At 41.3% G+C, this 13,907-nt stretch overlaps 1 protein-coding gene across 3 annotated transcripts in view; it reads right to left on the minus strand.

Moving 5' to 3' along the window:
* Positions 1 to 102: 102 nt before the first annotated feature.
* Positions 103 to 13,907, minus strand: part of Cdase (neutral ceramidase) — a 37,282-nt gene continuing 23,477 nt past the window's right edge. For all 3 annotated transcript variants that reach the window (XM_076437817.1, XM_076437816.1, XM_076437818.1), the window contains exons 8-15: positions 3,632 to 3,754; positions 3,143 to 3,337; positions 2,699 to 2,929; positions 2,038 to 2,133; positions 1,773 to 1,943; positions 1,401 to 1,516; positions 956 to 1,124; positions 103 to 404 (exon numbers count right to left, since the gene is read on the minus strand). In XM_076437817.1, the coding sequence (XP_076293932.1) occupies positions 357 to 404; positions 956 to 1,124; positions 1,401 to 1,516; positions 1,773 to 1,943; positions 2,038 to 2,133; positions 2,699 to 2,929; positions 3,143 to 3,337; positions 3,632 to 3,754 (1,149 nt within the window). In that variant the 3' untranslated portion in view covers positions 103 to 356. The remainder of the gene's footprint in view (positions 405 to 955; positions 1,125 to 1,400; positions 1,517 to 1,772; positions 1,944 to 2,037; positions 2,134 to 2,698; positions 2,930 to 3,142; positions 3,338 to 3,631; positions 3,755 to 13,907) is intronic.

Here is a 13,907-nt window from a genome sequence, read left to right on the forward strand (position 1 = left end):
TTTCAAACATATTTGTCAAGTTTCAGACTTAACGACCTGATATATTTTGTAGAAACGCTTAAAAATTGAGAATGAAGGTGCAGGAAGTGTTTTTATTCTAATGGGTTTAATAGGTTACTATTTATTATTTTAACGTATAATCACAATTCTTGTGAACATATTTTTCGTGGAAAAAAAATACGCCATCGAATTCGATCGCTGGATCGAAAAAGTTACAAGGAGATCAATATACAACACTGTACAGTAGATAGCCTGCGTGGTTCACACCCTTATTGTATGGCCTTCGCGGCTGAATCAATCCTAATCCAGCAAGGAATTAAGCGTAAGCATCTAGCTTGGCTTTCAAAGCATCGCGGTTATTCGAAAAACCGTCGTCCGATATTACTCAGCTCGGGATTTACCACCTGGAAAGATTTGTAAATGAAAATGAAACTTCTTAAACGTACAGTGGAGTTTATGCTGTTACAAAGTTCGCAGAAAGTTACTTTCCCCGCGTTGTTACTAAAGAACATTAGAAATGAAACAGTGGAAATACCAGCACAGAGAAAATGTTAGCACAGAAGACATTTAACCTCATTAACTGGCTATGTTCTCTAACGACGAACTTGTCTTGGATTGAAACGTCAAATGGTAGATCCGACAATTGAGTTTAAACCAAACTTGATTCCGCCTAACATGTTACACACGTCTACGCAATGTATACTAAGCAGAACATTTCCATATGAATAAATTTATTAGACTAAATTCCACGGGCTCGGACCATTCAATTTTTCAAATAGAGACTTCACTCGAAATTGTATAATAAATATGTAAGTGATCTATATTATGTCTTCCAGAAATAATGTTCGTCAGCAATCAGCATATTTCGTAGACAGTATAGCAATAAATATTGATGGAACATCATTTTGGGAATAGAGATAGGGTGCAAGCAGATTACGGAAGATCTTTAATTTACCTGGATATGGTTCGATACACCGTAGTATGGAAAGATGCCGCCGAGGATGTAGCGATAGTATCCGTTGTGCCTAATTCGATATTCACCCTGGTTGATGTCCTCCGGGATTTGCCACGTAATTGTCACCTGACTCGAGCCGAGAACTACCGACGTCCTCTTCCATTCGAATCTGTGTCGATGGCATCAATATTTACTTCAATATTCATTCATTATATCATTACTCCGAAAGGACAGATTTTTACGTTACAACCAATATCAATTGTGAGAAAACATTATTTTTGGTATTGATCGGATTTCATCTATAATTAACCTGACTCTGTTCAAATATTTTTAGATGATTCTTCTCACTGTCGCAGAACAAAACCGTTTTGACATTTGCATGAACGTACTCGGTCAGGAAATATCATGAATATAAATTGCATTATAAACGACGGAATTTACGTACCTGGTTTCCCAGTTGGCATCTGTTGCAACGGGCACCCACACTTCGTCGTTCGTCAGCCTCTCGACCGTCAGGAACGTGTTCTCCGTCATCAAATTGTTGCGCGGGTGACCGGAAATCTGCTCAAAACGGACGCGAATATTTACTCACTAAATAGACCAAAATAGAATTTCGCTTTGCTATCCTTTTTTTTCCCTTTCGGCTCATTTGCATGGTCGAAACAGAAATGCGCATCGAGCCGAATCGAATCTCCCGATAACCGGAATTAGGTGAGTGGGTTTGCATAACGTGGGTCGACGGTAACGCTGCGGGTCACGGTCGTCGTCCCGCGAGTGTTCCAAGATAAAGGGAAAACCTATATCGGTCGATACTCACGAAAACAGCTGTGACTGTGTCACCGGGTTTCGCTAGTTTCTGCGGCTGCTTGACACAATCGCCAAAATTCCGGCCCCATTTCGGCGTGTCGTAAAGAACGGGTGTCACGAACGTGAGCAGATTCTTTTTTCCTAAATCGGGGGGCGAGGGGCCGGGCTCCACATTCTTTTTCTGAGAAAGAAGATAAACGAGAAATTTAAGCATCGAATAAAAACGAAACCTACTGAAATTGAACAAGTTAAAAATTATAAAACATGGTACTCACAAGAACAACAGCAGTCGCCAGCTCAGTGAATTGTTTCAAGTAGATGGTGAGAGTGTGCGGCCCATATATCGTGGAAGCACCCTCGTACCTCTGAATCTGCAAAATATTGTACACAATTGTAAAAAGATTGCAGCACTCAAGCATAAAAATGTTGCAGATATTCATAGCGATTTTACGGTCGGAATAAATCCGGAAATTTAAATGGAAAATCGTAGCAAGCAAACGCAGTAATTTTGGAGAGCTAGCTCGACGAGTTTGGAGTCGTGGAAAACCTGGAGATTTAAATTATACAACGAATAAAAATTCTAGCGAGGAAACACACTAATTTAAAAAAATATAAATATATATTTTCTGATCGCAGATCCGTGACCATAAATGTCTAACGCGTCTCTTCTTTTCTCTGTTTCAGTTCACAGTGCGTTAACCCCCTAATCGATCATAATGCGAAGAAAATGGCTGAAATCCGGCGCGAGGAAACACACTAATTTAAAAAAATATAAATATATATTTTCTGATCGCAGATCCGTGACCATAAATGTCTAACGCGTCTCTTCTTTTCTCTGTTTCAGTTCACAGTGCGTTAACCCCCTAATCGATCATAATGCGAAGAAAATGGCTGAAATCCGGCGCGAGGGAAATAAAAAGCGATTCTGTATTTTACTTGATATTCCTCCGGCGTGGTGATGTAATCGCTGTATGTATTACAGAGGCCGGCGACTATGACGGAGGTTTCGTCGTCGGACGCTTCGTTCATGACTGTTTTGATAGCCTCTCGCAACCTTCTTCCGGACATTGTTGTGAACTCTCCTGGCACACCGGCGATGACTACGCTACCGATCAGAGCGACCTGCGTCGCCACCACACTCGGCTGCCATTCATATGGTAGTGTCATCTGAAAAATGCCCCGGAAAGCCATCAATCAAAATGACTGGTTCAGAAGTTAGGAATTCGTCGAAAGAAAATTCTGCAAGAACATTAACTAAATTCCAACTAGGGGAATCTTTTCAGAGAAGAGGATATATCGTAGCAGATTTGAATAGATGATTTATTCCGAGTGTGTCCAAGGGTTTGGGATTAAGAGAAAACTTTTTTCCACGGAACTTACACGTCCAGTGGCTAGCAAAATCGGTTTCGCGCCGTGACACTTGATATCCTCCTGCGTGGGGACCGCCAATAAGTTTCTAACCGCGTTCCACAGCGGATTGGCGGTGGTCGTGCCTTGCTCGAACGCGAACGATCCAGGTCCATCGATCGTTCCTGCCGCGAAACTGTATCCCATTGCGGGTAGACAGCCGTGGACCTGTGAGTGGAAAGAAGAAATCGATTGTACATGAATTATAGGCCCCTACGCAGAGACAATGGTGCCATTAACCCCTTGCCCTACGATTTATTTTACGGTTTTAGTGATTAGAACTTGTTTGTAGTTTGTAATTTGTATCTATTGTATGCCTACTATATTCTGCAATAGCTGTACGTTAACAAAACCAAAGTAGAAGCTTCTTTCGGTTAAAAGGAAATTAATAGCACACATATTTATTAGACTCTGTTCAGTAGGGCAAAGGGTTAACGTGTTGAGAAAAAGTTCGTGTCTCACCTCTTCGACCCTGTTGGTGGTCTCGTTGTAGAATTCGGCGGTCTGTTCCGGCATGTTGACATATCGATGCACCACTCGGACAGGCCCGATCACTTCCTTCGCGTTCCCGGACAGCCACAGCCTCTGCAATCATCGGACAACGGAACATGAATATGGAATGAAAACGAGAGGAGATGCAAGACAGCAGCCATACGCGGGCCCGCGTATACAAAACAACCCGGCCAGGCACGAAACGCGACCGCCTTGGCTGTTTCTCTTCATGCGGCAGCATTATCATGCTAATAGTCTACTCTCGAAACTGTCGGAGGCTTCGCTGACCGCGTCACGGTTAAAGAGCACATGCTAATCACGCCAAGGAGCTCGTTCCACCGAACTGGGAAAGTCAATTGCGCGAGATAAATACCGTTCTCACTAAAAATACGAATAATCTAGATACTATTATTCGAATTTACGCTTGTAAACAGCGAGAGTTCTCCTTCTCTCTCACTCTTCGAATGTCGTCGTCGTTCGTTCGATCGTTCTTCAGCTACTTCCGGCACCGAACGCTCACGTTCGTCGATAAAGGGGATGAAGATTAATGTATTGACCCTCGTTACAACGGAATTCGGCGGACCCCGAACCTTCCCCCGGGATACGGCATCGATAAAACGGATTCCTGCGGGACGCTTTCCCTGGTTTCTTCGCCGGCTTTTAATTTACACGTTCCTACGGCTGAATTAGGGAACTATGGCAAGCTTCCTGTTTGTTGATCGCGGAAAGAACGCGCCAATCAAGCTAGCAGAGGACCCGAGTGCGAGATGCGTGATCGATGAACTACGGATGCTTATGCTAATCTCATGTTCGCATTACGGAGCATTTCCAAGCCACACAGTGGGCTGGATCGAGAAATTTGCTGACATTTCATGAAAAAGTTGACTTTCTCATATCGATTTCTAATAAATTTGTATTGCTTCCTAAGTGTCCATCAACATCGAAGCTAAAAAAATTAATGTTTGTCCACAAAAACTGTAGTCAATATAAATTCACAAAGATAGACATTTGGGATGCAGTATTTTTCAGCCAAAAATTGTTTCTTTTCATCGAGCTGTCCTGATTACCCTATTTAATATTTCTTTTGCCTCTTTTGTGTAAATGAAGAACAGTCCTTTGGGGTAACAATAAATGCTGTTAGTTGAGGATGGTTTCTCGCAATGTATTAAAAATTAATATTTAATTAAATGAATAAAATCTATATACTTTCTTAGAATTTGTAAGGTATATCTTTTAATGGACCTAATTGGACCTAATCGGACAAATTAGATCATTTTCACATTAGACCTTCCTCTACATATCCCCACAAAAATCATATCCGGATTGATGTAGTACTACATAAGTAATTAAATACCATCCAAATATGAATATTTTTGCAATTGCATTAAAAGTTCATACCTACCTAAAACAAGTGTGTAATTTTTAACAATAATATAAGTAACCTATTAATTTTATTGTTAAAAATATAATGAACGGTAATAATTTAACTGGACTAAGAGTTTCTCGGTTTTTCTTAGTGAGTATCACTGTTTTTGGGTAAGTATATCTGCCATTGAATCATAGTTAACAATTAAGAGACTCTTCTAGCGAACTGTTTAGATTAACGAGACGCGAGATGTTTATGCTACTTTATCTATGCAGATAAAGTGGTATGTTAATCAGATTACATTTTATATCTGACAATATTCGTTGAATGTAATAATTTTAATCTCAGTTTTATGCCTGCAGATATCCAGAAGCTGCAGATTTAATAATTAATTAAACTAAACGACTTGACCAAATGTTTACCTATTAACATCAATTTAAAAACGTTTTGCTAAGATTAATTGGCTAATCTTTTATATTTGTTATATTTTTATCTTTTATAAACACATTACACATACATGAAATAATACGAAATAACAAAGGTTGTAATATATAGAATGGACATGATTTTAAAACAATTAAATTGGAAAAATTATTTATAATTATTATAAATTATTATAAGAAATGTCTTTTGACACGCTTGTGAGGCGTTTTTACCTCCTCGGTACATTTTGTATGCGTTGATCATAAAAAGATTTCTCGAATTTATATTTTACGTATTCCATAAAACATTACATGTATGAAATGTAAATAGAAAATACATATTCAGCAAGTAACAAATAGTTTGGAAGATTATACTTAAAAAATTTTACTTTAACAAAAAATATCAATGAAAATTAATTAAAACTTATTGTTTAACCAAATAAAAAAAATTGTATTTGTCTACAGTTAAAATTGACTAGTTTTTAAATGAATTTTAGTGCAAATTTCATCCCGATATCTCTTATGGTTCAAAAGTTATAAAAAAATGTCACTAAATTTCTCGATCCAGCCCACTATGAGCCAGTGTGAAATAAAATTCTTTTCGAGGTTTGTATTGTTATTCCGGATGAATGGTTATAGTATTCTGCACTTCGCTTTATTTGAATCCATTTGAATTTTGTATTTTAATACTAGGATCAGATGACATGTGTACGGATCAGCACGAATTTTACAAACAGGCATCGAACCCCAAAGAAACAGGGTATCCGTAAGATTTCCAATAACATTAAAGCAGCACCCTCCCCCGTTAAAGAAACCTTCGAAACTCCCCCCTTTTAGGGAGCGATACGGCCGATCGGTCTGCTCTCGTAGATCGCAATCGGGATCACAATCGGACGAGGTGTTCCTTGACATTAATCGTCGTCCATTTCCTCGGGAATCCGGCAACCGTCGCGTCATTCGCTGACGTAAATCTTCGCTATTAATAAGCTTGGTTGGCCCCTCGGTTGTTCTTGACCGCGCGCGATTGCAGCGCTCGCTCGAGCGATCAAGCCTAGACGCGAGGATACACTGCCATACACGAGGGAAAGTGGCAGGAAGGTAATGTTGCGTGTGCATGGAGTCGAGATCCGGGGATACGACACTGGGAGACGGAGATACGGCGCGGCGGGATCGAGGGCGATCGAACGAATGTCAATCGAAATGGGGTTTAAAAGTGACACTCATCCCATATTCTTGTAAAAAGAATCTGCGAATTCCCAACGCAAAATACTGAAAATCATTAATGAATTTAAAAGTATTGTTCACTGTTGTCTTTCTTGTCAAAATGATGAAGACAGGAAATAGACGTCTATGAAATTCGTGTATCTCGCAACGAATACAGACAATTTTTATTTTGCATAAAAATTCACGGTATATAGTTAGAAGATTTCCAATCCCTGGGTGAAAGGGAAGCCAGTTTGTTGTGCCACAGAGCAGAATGGGGTTGAAAGGAGAGTGACACTGCTGAAGGACTGGGGCCGACGCAGTAGTATAGCTTCGTATTGTGCGGACAGTGACATGACGTATCGGTTCAGGATCGATTTCCTAGGGAATCCTGTGTTGATTAATTTTTTCTGCTTCTCCTGTGAGCTGGCCTCTTTTTATTTAGTGCACAGACTATTTCCTTTTTTACTTCGTGCAATGTCAGTTTTTGTATTTTACATATAAATCTACCTTTCTCTTTAACATACAAATTCATTTTTCTATTTTACATATAGATCAATTTCTCTATTTTACATACCGCCCTGCTTCTACACGCGTACATGAAAATTATCAACGTGACGTGTCTGTCTATCGCATAAAACTGTAGAATTAATTTTCGCCCAGAAATACTCGATTCGAAAACGCTCTCCACAATGTTTTTCATTTGCAACGTTCTCCACGCTTCGTTGCCAATTAAAATCAATTCGTTCCGTTGCAAAGGGAAGCTTGTCAGTTAATAAACACCAGCGAGCGTTCAAACATCAATAATCGATCGAGAACCGTCGCAAGCACCATTTAGCGGAGGCGAGATTTGTTTGAGCCAACCAAGAAGCAATATAATTACGTCACTATTTCCGTATCCAGAAGAATGATTAATTAGATGGCGGAAACATTTCGATAATTAGCTGAAAGTCGTTTCGAAGCGTCAAATATCCATTCGAATAGAGCTATAACCTCACTGCATAATCGAATAACTACGATTTTATCCAATAATACAATTTACTGCGCAGCAAAAGAAGGGTGTCCCTCTTCCCATAGACACCGCCTTGCACTTTCTAATTAAGATAATCCCGCGCGTTGATAGACAATTTAAATTATCCCCAGCATTATTCAATCTCGTTACCCTATGCATCACAAGTTGCATGCATCATCCAGACAGTGCACGTCACAACACATCCTTCTCTACCTCGTCCTATAAAGCGAAAAATGAAGAAAAAAGAAAGTCCTATATGTCCTCCGCATATTTACCATTATTAAAAATCAATCTTGTTCCTGAAAAACTGTCGCCTCCCCTGCAAATAAATTTTTAATCAAACTTTCTATCGCTAGCTATGAACGTTGCATCCCACTTTTCCTTTTTCGAGCTTCGCTTGCACTCTCCTCGCAAAAGGAGGCACGAGCCGAATAAGCTTTCGTCACGAGCCCTCCGTTAATTATGCAGAAACGTTTCTGCACGCAGAATCGCATCCGTAATGAACTGGGAGCTAGCGAGTTCTTCTGTTCACACGAGTCCTAGCGATTACCTCGAAGTGACTTAAACCTTCCTGCGATCGGCATTGAACCGTTCATCGTTTTTCATCGCAACGATTAGAACAGTCATCGTTCGAGGAAGTAGGTCGTTTGTTGTTCGATCGAGGACCCGGTGGAACCTGTTTCCTTCTCGAAGCTTCCTCGGATTACTTAAAAAACCGTCCGGGGAAACTATTAATTAAAGGAAAACAGACTCGTTGTTTGCTGCTGTCAGCAACTCTTCGCAAATTATATTTCAGTTGGGAACTGCGCTGATCCCCTCAGTTCGAAGGACGTCTGCGATGAATCTGTGACAGAGAAGTACCGTCGAGAACGACTAGAAAATCTCCAGCAGCGATTCACAGTGTGTCGCGTTCAATTTCGTGAAAATTGCGACGTCGCAACGGGGAGCGAACCGCTTAACGCCGTTCGTTCCCGCGAGACGTGTGAAAACGTGATTCACGCGAAAAAATCCATCCGGCACAGAGAGACGGGTTCTTGCTCGAGGAAGGAACGATGTCGTCCTTGCGAGCTAGTCGCATGAGTCGCATGAGTCGTGTCTGTGCTAGGCTGCGCAGGGTGTGGCATTTTCTGGGAATCAGCCTGGAAGCAGCCTCGTTCGTTCGGCTGCACTTTCCCAGCCGCACACGATCGACCGGATCGCACCACGTCCGCGATGTTTCCAGCGGACGTTTCGCGTGATGTCGTGGAGAACGACAAGCTCGCGCGCCTTTCGTGGCTTCGGAACTTTTCTGACATTTAGAGCCATGCGAGCTGCCGATTCGTTGTTGCCCGGAGCGTGACTAACTGATTCAGCAATGCACCTCGAACAAAATAAACACTCGCGGTGTGATTGGTGGCATCAATCCACCATAAATATCAATTACATCCAACCTAGACCCCCAGACTCGATTCTTTCGCTCTCCCTCAACCTAAAAACACAACTACGGAACATCGAATTGCGCAAGAATCGAACAGCTTATAAAAGATATTTTTCTCCGAGTTATAACTCAAACCGCAATCGGATCCTTGATCTCGATTTCAATCCCGAAACGGAACATCGATGTTCACCGTCCCCCAGCAAAGACAATCGGCGGGCCTCTCTTTTATATCTGTTCTCGCAGCGTATCATCTGATCCCGTTCGTCGGGATACTAATTCATAACAAAACGGCCGTAACACGGGCCGTGCATACACGTCGCGTCCAACAGATTTTCATGCGCGGAAGCAGAATCGTGTCTCGCGAGATTTCAGATAAAGCCAGTATAATGAGGCGAGATAGTACGCGATTGCAAAGTCCTGCTTCAACAGACGTGGGAACAGGAACGTGTAAACACGTGGATCACCGTGGCTGGTTGGGCTCGTTCCATTTTTCCCGGTTTTACCGTCCCTTCTTCTTTTCTCTCTCTCTCTCTCTCTTCTGAAATGTGTGTCCTCGTGTCTTCTTTCTCTCTCTCTTTCCTCTACATCATTTTTCGCCATCGACAACGATCGAGCAGTAATCGAACCTTGCACAAGTTCCAGACCGGCTCGTGGGACTAAATTCATTGCGGCAATTAGAAACAATCCATGGGGGAATTGGCAGAAGCGATCCGCTGATGGAAATGACCGTTCCAGGTGCTAATTGCGGCGTCGGGGAGGGTAATTGATAGTAGAGGTAAATGGATTTTCGATGGAAAGTCCTGCATGTTCAAGGATTTTATGTAACGGCGGATTTCTTTTGGTTCTGTGCCCAGACACATTTACAAGCAGAAACGGCACGCATAAAATTTTCCTCCATCCCCAGGTTTTACAAACTAATCTTGAAAAATGGTGGTTTGCATAAAAATTCGCAATCCATTCACAGCAGCCACAAAGTGGAACTACGGAGTGGCTAATTTCACGTCGGTCGAGCACGGGAATTCTCGTCCACCCCTCATTAACCCCGGGCTTGCAACACTCGAACTCGAGAGATGCTCTCGCATAATCCAAGCGGAAGTTGCGCGGACTCGAGTGGGCCACAAAATCGCTCGTAAATTTCGGCCTGTTGTAACAGGATTCGTTTTTATCGCGTACTCTCCGATTTGCGCAACTCTGGTCCCCTTTCGCCACCGTGCGTCACCTTGCGCAACCATTCAATTATCTTTTAATTAGATGCGAGAGGAGAGCGTGCGTAACAATTGTCCACTTTCCAGATCGTGCGTTCGATGTCACCTTCTAGATGTCAAGTGAGGGAAAGAGTGGGGTGGATCTTGCAGATTCTCTTTAAAAGTGCTAGATGAAAGATCAATCTAGGCCGCGATCGTCCTCAAAACTCTTATTACTAGGGATGGGATCAAGTTCAATATGTACTCACGAATCCGAGTCAAGTTCAATAGCCAAGTTTCATTTCATGGGTTTCGATTACTACTTAAAAGCAATAAAAGTTTCAATGATTATACTTGAAAAGTATTCATTGTATACAAGTAGTTATCGAACCTCGAGATGAGTACTTACAAGTTTCGAAAAGATACTTATAAGTACTTCGATGTGTTGAAAGTAATCGAAACTTTCACAAGTAGTACTCGAATCTTCGAAAACAAAATCGCATAGTAGGTTTTGAGCACTTTCTTTATTAAATTCGTAACTATTCAAGAATAATATTTCATTTACAATACTTGGTTTTATCCTATTTCTTTTTTTTTTTATTCATGATATTCCCTGCTTTTGAAAAAACTCTTTCTGAAGGTACAGAAGTGGCCATTATGCAAAGATAGTCACGTGCAATTTTTGATAAAATGGGTACTTGATTGAATTTTCACGCCAAAATAAGAACGGGTGTTCTTTGCGTTCTAAATATTGTGATTTTAGATAATTTTCCACTTCTAACACAGCCGACGATGAGATAGATATCGTATTATTTGTAATTGCTATTTCATTGTCAAAGAATGACCAAATTGATAAATCGCTATTGTGCCGATTTTCGGACATCTGCGTCTGTGAACTATCACACGTTGTAGATGAATTATCATTATTAATATAATTAGTGGCTATATTAGTCAAGGCATCCCGAGCTGGAAGGATAGATTCATCTTTAGAAAAAGCTAATGTTTTGAATCGTGGATCCAATAATGCAGTTAAGGATGTTCTGGAGGTACAATGTGGGAGACAAAAGTACAAAAAATTCGAAATCCATCAATACATGGCAATGAAAGCCATTCATGAGTATATTTTGCATTAAACTTTTGCGAATACTGTACCCTCTGTAGCTATATTCAGTGCTTGTCGCGTTTCCATGCTAGTGAGAGACGACACGATAAAGACGTTTTGTAGCAGTTTATAACTTTTTTACTCTGTAACTGTTTAGTGAATCCTAATAAATTTTGAACATAATTAATTACACAATTTTTACTACATATACAAAAAAAACTGGAGTTTCTAGTTGTATTTTTTCAAGGTTTAAATAGGGTTTGAAGTGGAATTTTATGAATTCTCCATAAGAAGACGTGTTAAAATGTGCAAACTTTAAGTTGCTATAATTCTTAAACGGTGCAGTGAATCGAACCCAAACTTTGGTAATTGCATTAATTTAGTAAGAATTATACCTTGTGAAATTTTCAAAAATTTTGTTGCGTTTGTATATACCTCCAGAACATCCTTAACATATACAAATGATTGTTCTCGACATCACCTAGATAATGTTCGACATAATATATCAGAGAGAGTTTTTGTCGCAAAGTACATTCCAAACTACAATCATCGGTAGAAGCATGTAAAATTATGAGACTCCGTTTTCTCTATCATCTACACAGCGTGTTTACAAAAAAAAAGCCTTACGTTGCCAGGGAGCGTGCAAGAATACGGAAATTCGTAACGATATTCATACAAATTTCGAAAGTTTCGAAACTGTTCGACCAAGATTCGAGTGTATACTTGCAAGTATAATATTATTTACGTTTACCACGGTACTTGTAAAGGGTTCGAAACTGTCTGGCAAAGGTTCGAGTATACTTGGGAGTACTATTTTTTTTTCGAAGTACTTATAGAGATTTCAAATTCCATCAATCAAGGTTCGAACCTGTTTGCGAGGTACTTGTTCCCATCCCTACTTATTACATATATGTTATTGTATGTGTACGGGATCAGCACGAATTTTACAAAACAGGTGTTGGCACCCTTGCAATCCTGGATACGAGTTTACCCCGTTAAGCGAGCACTACTGTATTCCGGCAACGGGAAACCGTAGAAGGAAAAACAGCAGCTTCCTTCTGAGTTACGACACGGTTATTCAACCGATGAAGTTTCACTCTCGTCTGGCCCGGAACGCCGCGCCGCACCGCGTGTGCGTGAAATCCAAATGCGACCAACTATTCCCCAGCTATTCGGTTATGTGCTCCCAGGTTTGACCAGCACGGAATGACAAGCGCATCTGTTCTCCCAGTTGTCCTGGTTCTCTCTAGCCACCTTCGATGGACGCTTCGTTTCCCCCGGCCTTTGCGAAACACCCGACAGAAACGCAACAAAGTAAACGTCGCCGCCTAATCGCTTCGCCGATCTTATCCTTTCGTTCGTGTACCATTGAACGCTTCTCGACGATGCTAACGCCGGTGTTGAAAGTCCCGGGCAACTGCTGCTTCTGGTCCGGTGACCTAGGAAAAGAGGGTTGATACGGCTTATCCCGACATCAGGGCTGCGCTATCGTACCTCAAGGCCCTAGTTGGTTCTCTTATTTTTTCGTATCTTTTTAGATTGCGTTTTAGATTGCATTTGCTCATTTCTCGCATAAATGTATGAAATCTTGGTACTCTCTAGGAAAGCGTCCTTTAATCTTCGCTGTTAAAAGTCTTCAATTTCTCGCATCACCACTGAACTAAAATTTCGAAAATTACAAGAGATTGATTGCCTAGGTCGATTGAATAAATGTTTTACCGGGCAGTTCTCGCCGAGAGAAAATCGAGAGCAAATCGTCGCCAAAAGCGGCCTCACTCTGGCAAGGCCCACGACGTTCGTAAATGGTGTTCATGTATCGGGGTGTGCCAAGGATACGCCAAGACATTTCTTCCCCACGTTTTGCCAGCCGGAGTTCTCACACGATTGTATTGAAATGCCGCTCGTAAACAATGAGTTGCATCACGGCTGTATCCGATTGACAGAGGCGTGACAGGAGGAGAGCAACCGAGAGAAAGAGAAGAAGTTATGATTAGGAGAATAGATACGGCGCGCGTTGGTGAGGCTAAAAACTGTAGCCTATTACAGCGCGTGGGTCAATTGCGACCCGTGATTAGATCACTTCACGCTTCGCAGTTATCCGTTCTCCATTGGTTATTAAATTTCTCATGATATTATTAATACCCGTGTACATCGAATTCTAATTGAAACGTCATTTTGAATGGACGCATTAAATAATTAATTAATCTCGAGCGAGCAAATTCGATTCCAATTCCAGTAATCCAGTTTGCAGAAGCTTATTCGACCATTTAAATGGATTTTGCGCATCGAAAATGGTTCTATTAAGTTGGAAGATCATTTTCGAACTAATTTTCGCGAACTTGTTAACGCCTAATAAGGAAACTGCGACCTGGGTGGCGACACAGAGTTGCGAACCGGAAATTGGCGACGCCACGCCGAACAGATACGCCCTAGCGTGGGAGTGTGTGATCCTTTTTCCGCGAGTGTTCCCGCTGCCATTTCGAGTGCAGTCACCATATTAAACAGCGTCGCGACGACGCATAGTGAACGTAAACCCGGCG

Source organism: Lasioglossum baleicum, chromosome 14, assembly GCF_051020765.1.
Source record: "Lasioglossum baleicum chromosome 14, iyLasBale1, whole genome shotgun sequence".
Classification (NCBI taxonomy): domain Eukaryota; kingdom Metazoa; phylum Arthropoda; class Insecta; order Hymenoptera; family Halictidae; genus Lasioglossum; species Lasioglossum baleicum.